The 12235-nt window shown below is 40.4% G+C and overlaps 1 protein-coding gene across 1 annotated transcript in view; it reads right to left on the bottom strand.

The window, feature by feature from the left end:
• Positions 1 to 12235, bottom strand: part of LOC139469450 (5-phosphohydroxy-L-lysine phospho-lyase-like) — a 71552-nt gene that overhangs the window by 34379 nt on the left and 24938 nt on the right. The window contains exons 4-6 of the mRNA XM_071251628.1: positions 9564 to 9723; positions 8393 to 8467; positions 7881 to 7971 (exon numbers count right to left, since the gene is read on the bottom strand). Coding sequence (XP_071107729.1) covers positions 7881 to 7971; positions 8393 to 8467; positions 9564 to 9723 — 326 coding nt within the window. The remainder of the gene's footprint in view (positions 1 to 7880; positions 7972 to 8392; positions 8468 to 9563; positions 9724 to 12235) is intronic.

Below are 12235 nucleotides of genomic sequence, written 5' to 3'. Positions count from 1 at the left end.
ATAAGAGCAGGTAAAAGGACTAGGGTTCATGGTACATCTAGGGCTGTTAGGGCAAGTAACAGACCAAGGTTACATGGTACATCTAGGGCAGATTAGAGCAGGTAACTTGACTAGGGTTCATGGTACATCTAGGGCTGTTAGGGCAAGTAACAGACCAAGGGTACATGGTACATCGAGGGCAGATTAGAGCAGGTAACTTGACAAGGGTTCATGGTACATCTAGGGATGTTAGGGCAAGTAACAGACCAAGGGTACGTGGTACAACGAGGGCAGATTAGAGCAGGTAACTTGACAAGGGTTCATGGTACATCTAGGGCTGTTAGAGCAAGTAACTTGACAAGGGTTCATGGTACATCTAGGGCTGTTAGAGCAAGTAACTAGACAAGGGTTCATGGTACATTTAGGGCTGTTAGAGCAAGTAACTTGACAAGGGTTCATGGTACATCTAGGGCTGTTAGAGCAAGTAACTAGACAAGGGTTCATGGTACATTTAGGGCAGTTAAGAGCAAGTAACAGAACAAGGGTTCATGTTCAATTAGCTCACGTAAACACCAAATTACAATGAGCGTCAATGACACCGGGCTTCATGACGAGCAATGGGACAATTTGGGGACTTGTTATTTTAGACGACCCAAGCTTGGTCTGTTGAAATCAGGGATCGGGAATATTTTGATGCCAATTGGACATTTGTATTTTGGTCACACACACTCCATGTAACAAATACATATCTGGGATAACACTTCCTTTGTTTGACCCGTGAAGATTCTGGGGTAGAATAGGTCTTCAGCAACCCATACTTGCCCTAAAAGGTGACTATGCTTGTCGTAAAAGGCGACTAGCAGGATCGGGTGGTCAGGCTCGCTGACTTGGTTGATACTTGTCATCGATCCCAATTGCGTGGATTGATGCTCATGATATTAATAACTGGATTGTCTGGTTCAGACTCGATTATTTACAGACCGCCATCATATAGCTGGAATATTGCTGAGTGCGGCGTTAAACAACAAACAAACCATATATTTTAGTACTTTTGGGGGTTGAGTCCCATTCAGGATTTGAACCCTAACTCCCAGAGTGTGGCACCTAATCGCCACCCCACAAAGTCAGTGATCTAAACCACTCAGCTACCGAGGTTTCCACAAAAGTGGTAGTCTAGATCACATTCTTTGTGTACCCTTCTGAAAAGTGTAAATTGGCACGGCTCCCATGGCCAAAAGCTATGACCACACAATGCCATTTAGAAAGTGGTCAAATGTAACAAATGTTATGTTATGGTTATTATTATTATTTTAAGTAGAAGCTGCTTCCTAACAAACATGTATTGGAATATATTATTTCTGATAAAATAATTGTTTCAGTTGAAATTCTTTTGATCACTGCATCAAAAGTATTTTGAATTATATAATTGGGTATCTCTTAACCTAAATCACCGGTCGATTGGTAGAAAATGTGCGTACGGATGATTGCTGTTTCCGACTTAGTTTACGAGAAAATACACACAGTAGTCTGCATAAATGTGTCCATATAGAACATCAGAGACAACTTACAAGGGGTAAATCATCATGACATCTTATTTCAAATTTCACATTTTCATTGACCAAGTTTGTTATCACTTATATCATACCTGAATTCACAGACGGGATACAATGTAGCTATTTACTGAGAATAATATGATGTGGACTGATAGTAACACCCTTGCAAGTCAACAACAAAACACATGTCAGTCTGTTATTTTATATCCTTTGTCATGATATCCGGTTTATTGTTCTGATAGGTGTTGCTTTGTGCAGCGAGAATAGCGCCGAACACAAGTCAAACCAGTTGAGACTATAGTCCATAATAAGCAAATTACGGCAGGAACAAGTCGAAATTTACTACCCAGGTACCCGACCCCCTATTACCCCCCCCTATTACCCAACCCTACCCAGGTACCCGACCCCCGATCATCCGACCCCCTATTACCCAACCCTACCCAGGTACCCGACCCCCTATCATCCGACCCCCTATCACCCGACCCTACCCAGGTACCCACTGTAGGTCTCAAGAGTTGGGAACAAAATGTCTGAATGGGAATTGTTTCACAGCAGCCCTGGCAAACCTATTTAGATACATGTATCAAACGATCAGATCATGCGTACACTGAATTGACTAAAGCTTCATCTTTACTCAAACATATACAAGTCAAAAGGAATGGGGGCATCGTCAGAAAGAAATGCGAATATTAGCGACTTGTAGTGAAACCACTGAGCTATGTTTTTTGTCACTGAACAATATATCGCGTGACTAACCACGTATCCAGGTAGTCCGGGTATCCGGGTAGTCCTGCGGGTACCCAGGCCCTACTCAGGACCCACCCGACCCGACCCGAGTACTTGAGTTACCTGTCCCAGCCCTAAAGCAAATATTGAATGCATGACGAACGCAAAGTTGGAGTGTTGTTTCCCTTTAACTTTAGCTGCTTGACATCGGATCTAACTTCTATGAAATCAAAAGCAGGAAATTCAAAGGAACAAATATTCAAAAGATAGTACAGCTTCCAAGCATCGTTACACAAGTTAGCACAATCCTTTGAACGTTAATGGCAGTGTTATGTATTCACTACGACCGCTTTCACTGTGCTGGACATTTTCACAACGTGGGTGAGCAGTGTTTAAGATTATTTGACAAGACCAAAGACACCGTCATAAACGGTAAGCATCTGTCATAAGAGCTTGATCAACTTGTGTAAACAAACTGATCACACATGATGATGAATTTGGTGAGAAGCACTGTCTAAATTAAGTGAGTGAGTGAGTTAGGTTTAACACGGCTTTACAGTATTCCAGTTATACTGATGCGTGTCAGCTTAATGGGAGAGGAAAGCCCGAAGTGACGCAGGTCTCAGATGTTTAACACCTCGGTGAAACCCATGAGCACGGGTATGGTGCTGACAAACCAAGAAACAATCAAGGGCGAACCGGGATTCGAACCCACAATCATAGGTTTCTGGCGTGCCAAAGGGATGCAACTCTGCACAGCAATTTGCGGTGCCTTAGATGACTGGGCAACCCGTGCCCCTGTCTAAATTAAGAGTTTAATAACACTGTTTATTTGAGCTTTCTCATGTGCAATGAGCAATGATCAGGATAAATTGTATCTAAAACTATTATTGTACCAGAAAAAGTATATTCTATTACCTTGTTATTTTAGATTACCAGATTAGATAGTATAAAAACAGGACTATATTGTGTCCTTCAGTACGGATTCGTTGACATGTTATTTCTGGAGTGACTTGCTCACGGTAATGTCTTTGTGTTGCTGTAAAATAATCAGAACTCATTGTCAGCATGTAACAATCCTCCACAAACAGCTCTCATTACACACAAAAAGGCTGTTTTCAATTTGATATCTTTTTATATGTTCTGGCGGCATCAACATGCTGCGTTAAAGGACCCCCAAATAAACTTTAATTAGTCCCTTTCTCTATTTTCAGTTTTATAGTTGACCTCTTTACCTGTTCACCTTACCTTACCTCCAGGTTAGAATACCTAGGTCTTCAGCAACCCTTGCTTGCCATAAAATTCTTGTCAAACAGGATAGGTTGATCAGGCTCGCTGACGCCTCTTACAACAAGCATGGGTTGTTGAAGACCAATTATAACCCGGATTGTCAGGCTGAATTTTTTTAATGTTAGTTTTGTGGAATTTTTGTTGATTTGATTTTTCTTTTTACAAAAACTTTATGAAAAAAACATGGGTCCAGTTCATTGACAAAGCTTGTAACATATCCCAAATTATTGACTATCAGTCATTGCCACTCTCAATAAAACAATTGCACTATTTTAGACTGATTCCAGGATTAATTGGTTGTGGCTTGGAATAGATGTGTTCATCTATCATGAAGCCAACCCAGTGACATTCACTGACATTGTCCAAGAAACAAGAACACAGTCAGACAAGGTTCTTATCATGTAACTGACCGCATTGGTCTAAATGACCACAAAGCAACTTTTAATTCTCAATCTCTGCAATGTCTTGAAAGACAGAAGGGAACATCGTTATCAATCTTCAGTTATTCTAGTGTCTGCTAATACTGATGTTTCTATTGGAATTGACTGGAAGCATAATAGATTCCTATTCACATAAATCAATACTTGCTCAGTTTTGGAAGAAAACAATTAATGAGTGAGTGATGCTGCCGGTGACATTTCTATGTAACAGAAGCCAGTCTTTGAATGGAATACCTGGGAAACCTGACAAATGAGCTGCCATGGTTCAGGGATAGTCACAGCGCAGCCCGAAATGTGGAATAGCATCTGCAGAGGTGGTCACAGCGCAGCCCGAAATGTGGAATAGCATCTGCAGAGGTGGTCACAGCGCAGCCCGAAATGTGGAATAGCATCTGCAGAGGTGGTCACAGCGCAGCCCGAAATGTGGAATAGCATCTGCAGAGGTGGTCACAGCGCAGCCCGAAATGTGGAATAGCATCTGCAGAGGTGGTCACAGCGCAGCCCGAAATGTGGAATAGCATCTGCAGAGGTGGTCACAGCGCAGCACGAAATGTGGAATAGCATCTGGAGAGGTGGTCACAGCGCAGCACGAAATGTGGAATAGCATCTGCAGAGGTGGTCACAGCGCAGCCCGAAATGTGGAATAGCATCTGCAGAAGCGGTTACAGTGCAGCCCGAAATGTGGAATAGCATCTGCAGAGGTGGTCACAGTGCAGCCCGAAATGTGGAATAGCATCTGCAGAGGTGGTCACAGTGCAGCCCGAAATGTGGAATAGCATCTGCAGAGGTGGTCACAGTGCAGCCCGAAATGTGGAATAGCATCTGCAGAGGTGGTCACAGCGCAGCCCGAAATGTGGAATAGCATCTGCAGAGGTGGTCACAGCGCAGCCCGAAATGTGGAATAGCATCTGCAGAGGTGGTCACAGCGCAGCCCGAAATGTGGAATAGCATCTGCAGAGGTGGTCACAGCGCAGCCCGAAATGTGGAATAGCATCTGCAGAGGTGGTCACAGTGCAGCCCGAAATGTGGAATAGCATCTGCAGAGGTGGTCACAGCACAGCCCGAAATGTGGAATAGCATCTGCAGAGGCGGTTACAAGGCAGATAGAATAGTCTTAGTCTTCAAAGATCATCAATCCAATTTCCAAATCCTTTAGCCAAACATATATAACCACAGGCCTGAGATGTTGCAACATGACACATAGGGGCATGGATGTAATGACTATAGGCGAAATTATTTTCAGTAATTCTCACATGAGCATAAAAATGTTTGCTTCCAGCAACGTTACATCACATCAACGATGTCCAAGTAATGAAAGGTGAGGTCCTCCATTGTTCATGGTGTCTCAAACAATCATTCTAAAAATAAATTCATGCAGCTGATGTTTCCATTTGAGATCCAGAAACCCACATTTTTCTATTTTTTCTAACATAAAAAAGACTATGGGTAATAAATAGAATGACCAACTCACAACTTGGAGTTACGGATTATCTGTTCCTAATGAAATACGTCGTAGTCCCGAGACCCCTTGGGTCAGATGATCCGTAATTCCTCACAGACAGTAGGTTATTCTGTACACTTGCAACAATAGGCCCAAACACTATTGCTATACATTACTATTGTAATGATGACGTAGCGGCCATTAATTTTCCCAGTCCCGTGATGGGATTCGAACCACGGACCTTCTGATCAGAAGTTGGACGCCTTGCCCATCTGACCAAAGAGGTTAACCCCGTCAGCAAGCTGACAAGGTAAGGATGTCATTTTTGTAGGATGACTCCACGCCCTGATACATCCTTCCCCCATGAACTGAACAGAAGGCACGTCCCAAGCCTCATAGTAGGGTGCTGAGATTTATTTTGCTCAAATTTGATATGAGTGTGCTCAGCCCAACGTTGGGCGCCAATGTAGCGGCCATAAAACGCCGAGTCCTGTGATGGAATTCGAACCACAGACCTTTTGATCCTAGTTCAGACGCTTTGTCCACATGACCAAAGAGGTTAACCGCGTCGTCAAGCTGACAAGGTAAGGATGTCATCTGTGGGATGACTCCACGCCCTGCTACAATGGCACTACTGCAATAATGTCCCATAGCAAAGTAGACACTATTTATGGATAAAAACTTTATTTTTACTGTTGTTATCCATAAATTGTGTCTACTTTGAAATGTTTATCAAACAGTTCAATGTTCGGTAGGTATGAATTGTCCCTTCCAACAAATTTAGATTTCCTGTCTTTGTTTATGTCAACACTTCTGGCATTTCCTGAGATGCTTGAAAAACCAATGGTACAGCAGTGACTTGAGACAAATATCATTATGCCATTTTTAAGATTTTAGCAAATTTTGTTTGGACATTCTTCTATTCCATCACTAAAATCGAAAAATATCCTCAGGACAATTTGGTTAACAATCAGTCAATGTCCTAGAAAATGAACCGATCTGAAACCGCTGGACAGTATTTGCTTCAGTTAGTGGTACTCCCACCTCAATTGTCCAGTGTATCATACCTCCATTCCATTATCAGGATTCTGATGAACATACCCAGAACCCATTCCCTCCCACAACTTCATTTTATGTCAGATGCGACTGACACAACGTTAAAAATAGCTATCCAATCAGTTCGGAGATAAAGAAGCATTAAACTTTACAATTTTAACAATGTATGCAAAGTTAATGATATTTACGTTTATAATGTTCACAATGTTTATAACGTTCATGGTGATATAATATTTATAAGGGTGTGAGGTATTGCCTGTTTATCAGTAAATTGAGGTTCATTCTTTCCATGATACGTATCATAATATCATTTTTTCATGCTCAATATGTCGGGTGATTTCAAATTGGGATTTTTATCAGGTGTTTAATGTTATATACTTGCCAAATACTTTCGCTGCCCCGGAGCACTCATCCAGGGCCCCAAGATGGCTGTGTGTTTATTGAATGAGTAAACATTATGTTGTACCAGCATCTTGTTTTGTTCCATTTACGAACTTCAGTTCATACCTTGATAATCATATTTTCGTTGTGTTCATTGTAATTTCTGCATTCTGATTAGCTGAATTGGTCACATGTTATTGCATTCATTTCCCAAAGAATGTAAAGAATTAAGCCACGCCTACTGAGGTGTACTACTTTTATTACTACAGAATGTGCAGGCTCGCTCATCTTTATTTTCCCCACTTGCCTGGGTTCCACAAATTTCTAACCTGCCTTTTTCGGACTGTCTTCCCATTCTCAGGGAACAAATGTTTGAATCTGGCGGTAACTGACCATGTCATTTCAAACAGCCGCCTTGTCCCATATATATTCCGGTTCGTTACAGCATGACTGTTGCTGTTCTTCTCACCTCTTGCCTTGATCGACAGGTCCTATGAACTTTGTTTGATCCTACTCTCCGTTGATTGGCTACTGACTTTGTGGGCATGTCAACTTTTGTGCATATATCAAACAATCGCCTAATTTATGTCCCGCCACAATATGTATTCCTACACCTGGAATGTTTATCAATCTCGTCATTTGTGTCTGCTTTATATGTGCAACTGTTTTTGGTTAAACTATTGTAGATAGCACATGTTTTCATTGTCAAATTTAATCATAAGGATTAACTGTGTATTTTTTTGGTTCACTGAGGTATGAGTTGAAAAACTGATGTGCAAATTTTTGTAAGAATCTGCGACGTTTGCACATCAGTTTTTCGATTCATACCTCAATAAACCAAAACAAATACACAGTCAATGCTCAGATGTATCAGATTGCTTCTGAATTAAAAATTTATAATGATTAAATATATAGCATATCGCCATTTGGCCTTGTGCATCGCAAAATATTGTAATACACTTTAACCCTCCAATGCCCATCAAATAATTAAGTGTAGATGACAGGCCTACTTACGATGTGCACGTAATCTTTCCGTTTATGCCCAGTCTTCTTAAACCGGGAAGGGCTGATATCCAGCAGATTGGCTAGGTTTCCATGATAGGCCCTGAAAAAAGATTTTGCAGTTACTCGGCTTGATAATTAGGTTCAATTAGTTTTTAGCAACAACCTTCTGTAGCTGGGCCAGAGACAGAAGTACATGAAACAATGAGCAAATCTAGTTTTAATTTGTTTGTTGTTTAACGCTGCACTCAGTAATATACCAGCTATATGATGCGGTCTGAAAATAATCGAGTCTGGACCAGACAATCCAGTGATTGACATCATGAGCATTGATCCACACAATTTGGATATGATGATATACATCAACCATGTCAGTGAGGCTCACCACCCGGTCCCGTTAGTCGCCTTTTAGACAAGCATAGTTGCCTTTTTTCAGCAAGCATGGGTTGCTGAAGACCTTTTCTACCCCGGATCATCACGGGTTGCAAAATTTAGTGGCAAAACATCAGTACAATACTACTGACCTCTCTAAACATACAACATCTTCGTGTTTTGTGTAGCACCTGGCAAGACGAAGAGCTAAGTCGTTAGCCTCTGACCTGAAAAACACAATGTTACTTTTCACTCATCCAGTGGATAATATACAGTATTATGTGTCCACTAGAGCAACATATACACTGAATCCCCGTTACGAGGACAGTATCCTAACCGGTGATTCATAAGTAATAAAAACAAGAGTCCTCAGAAGATGACAAATCTCCCCGGTCCGTACAAATTCGAAAGAACAAATCATCTGACTGTTACTTTAAGTCCAACATGATGAGAGAATTTATATCTAAGCTGACTGTTTGTATACAAGAGTAGTTATAAATTATTGAGCTATCAAAACAACATCATGGAATTGGGATTCGGAACTTTATACACCTATGTCATGTACACACAACTATGAACAGAGTCAAAGTCAAACTTGTTTCCATGGAAAGGGAAAAATCAAATAACAAAAAATAGCTAAAGGCACAACTTTAGCCTTTGGTTAATACATGTACCAGGTTTGGTTGAAAAGTCTTCCACAGTACTCATGTTGTGCTCCGGAAACACCTACACCCCTCCCCCTCTTTTTAGGCTAAGTACAAATTGTTTCCATGGAAATTGAGAAAAATATAAAGGCCAAAAATCCATAAAAAGCTAAAGGCACCTTTTCAGGATCTGTTTGAAAAATTTGCCAATTTTTGTTGAAAAATATTGGACGGTTTTCTAGTGATGCCAGGAACGAAATGATTATAGACAGACAGACAGACGAGGCGTTGACTATATTCACCTGCAATAAATGCCAGGGGATGAAAATACACAGTCAAACCTTAATGGATCCGTAACATATATTTAGGGAATGAGCAAATAAAATGTACTGGAATTCTTTTAAGGATGGCCTCAATATACTGCTGTTTGAGGGATGTTAATTAAGAAGAAAATGCTCTTATAAGTCACTCTTACATACAAATGCGTGTATATAAAAGGCTGCTAATTGTTTTTTAAAGGTCCTATTTGACCATGTTTAAGAATGATCTTTTCTTAAAAACTAAAAGAAAACATGTAATTTTGTCATTTGTCTGTAAAATCTGGGCCGGGATCAAGAAAACAAATTGTCTGATCTAAGAGGGATATTGTTTCCCTTGATAACAGATTAGAGTTACCTACCCTGAATTCAAGAAGAAGCAGACGCAGAGCTTATCAGGAAATGTTGAGATGAGACGTTTGGCATACTCAGACATTTGGTCATTAAGAAATCCAGCGCTTGTGGTCAGCTTGCCCATCTGCTCCTGACCCACACTGACCACATGGGGATGGCAGTGGCCCACTGGGAAGAAAAACAGCAGCAATGTTTGTTTGTTTGTTTGTTTGTTTTTTGTTTAACACGCACTCAGCAATATTCGAACAGACAATCCAGTGATTGACATCATGAGCATTGATCCACACATTTGGGATACAATGACATGCATCAACCAAGTCAGCGAGGCTGACCACCCAATCCCATCAGTCGCCACTTACGTCAAGCATAGTCGCTAGGGCTGGGACGGGTAACTCGGGTACTGAGTAGGGTCCGGGTAGTCCTGTGGTCTGTCACGTGATATATTGTTTAATGACAAAAATTATCCAGAACTCTATGGTAACACTACAAGTCACTAATGTTTGCATTTGTTTCTGACTATATACCCATTCCATCTGACTTTTCATATGAGTTAACTGACTGTAAAGTCCAGTTTCCACCCTTGCCGAACTAGGCTAGAATTTATGGGCGCCACCAGTTGCTACTACGAGTTATGTCCCTTCTGTGTCCTTCCCATTGACCAATCAGATTCCTCCTCTCATATCACTTGCATTTGCTTCAAACAAAATGGCGGCGCCCAGTCAAGACGATTGGGTAGATAATCAATTTCTATTTTGTGATAAAACTGGTTCTACTTCGCGAAGTGCATAAAATCATGTGACTTGACGGTACACTTGCTTTGCATATCTTCCAATCGACCGAAATATGGCAGTTTACCATTATCCAGTGACAGTGGTACGTGTAACTTTGCAACTATTCTTGGACCCGTCAGTAAAACTGGATCCATAAGGATCACACTTTGCTCGCAACTCATTATATTCCTTTGGTAAACTTTCTGAAGTGAGTGAGCGTGAGATTTACTTCTGGCTTCACCAACTGCTAAGGAAAAGTCATCAAACACACGCTACGTCCTAAATAAGTTTTCATGAATACCAAAAAGCATTTCTCTAAAAATATATTAACATCTGTCATAAAATTATTCATGCATTGCACATCAATAAAATAATGCTCCATCCTAACATTCTGCAACCAACATGGTTCATGTTTTGAGAAAAAGATGCATAAATATACATATTTTAATTCTAAAAAAAATATAATTATCTTGTTTTTCTTCGATTTTGGAAATATGGTATAGCATGTTCATTGGGTTTTTTTCCTCTAGCAGTAAGGAAATGTTCAGAATATTCAGGGTTCACACATTCTATAGCATGTTCTGTTGAACATGACCTTAGCAGGTCATCTGTTGATGTAGACAAGAGTAGGTCAACCTTCCCTATTTTTTGACCTGTCTGTTTCCTGGCTTCAGGAGAAGGGCTCTGCATCTCCTTTCACTGATGAATCATACACAAGATATTCAACCAGGGAATCCATTCATCTTCTTTTTATGTTCCGAACAATTAACCTGGTTAATGACCACATTTTGTTTGACCTTTTCATTTTCAAGCTAGCTTCACTGGACTGTTGCACTAGTGTTTGTTTGTGATAATGCCAACACTCCGGAGCCAAAACTTATTTATCAGGACACTGCCAGTAAACATTAACTAATATAAACACACAACACTAACAGTAGAACCTTGTTTATCAGGACACTGCCAGTAAACACTAACTAATATAAACACACAACACTAACAGTAGAACCTTGTTTATCAGGACACTGCCAGTAAACACTAACTAATATAAACACACAACACTAACAGTAGAACCTTGTTTATCAGGACACTGCCAGTAAACACTAACTAATATAAACACACAACACTAACAGTAGAACCTTGTTTATCAGGACAAGGCCAGTAAACACTAACTAATATAAACACACGACACTAACAGTAGAACCTTGTTTATCAGGACACAGCCAGTAAACATCAACTAATATAAACACACTATACTAACAGTAGAACCTTGATTATCAGGACACAGCCAGTAAACACGAATATAAACACACAACACTAACACCAGGACCTTGTTTATCAGGACACAGCCAGTAAACAAGAATATAAACACACGACACTAACACCAGGACCTTGTTTATCAAGACATGACCAGTATACACTAACTACACCAACAGTAGAACCTTTTCAAACAGGACAGGGCCAGTAAACATTGAACTTATATAAACACACTACACATAGTAGAACCTTGTTTATCAGGACATGGCCAGTAAGCACTAACTAATAAAAACACACTTCACTAACAGTTGAACCTTGTTTATCAGGACAAGGCCAGTAAACACTAACTAATATAAACACACGACACTAACAGTAGAACCTTGTTTATCAGGACACAGCCAGCAAACATCAACTAATATAAACACACTACACTAACACCAGGACCTTGTTTATCAGGACATGGCCAGTAAACACTAACTACACAAACAGTAGAGCCTTTTTTTTATCAGGACAGGGCCAGTAAACACTAACTAATATAAACACACTACACTAACAGTAGAACCTTGTTTATCAGGACACAGCCAGTAAGCACTAACACTACCTTGATTATTTCAACACAAACTGAAAAGAGAGAGCTGATTAAAAGCCACCAAAAT

This window comes from Haliotis cracherodii, unplaced genomic scaffold (genome assembly GCF_022045235.1).
Source record: "Haliotis cracherodii isolate W230 unplaced genomic scaffold, xgHalCrac1.p SCAF_2, whole genome shotgun sequence".
Lineage (NCBI taxonomy): Eukaryota > Metazoa > Mollusca > Gastropoda > Lepetellida > Haliotidae > Haliotis > Haliotis cracherodii.
Note: the sequence above shows the minus strand (reverse complement) of the source record. Positions and strands in the feature narration are given on the sequence as shown.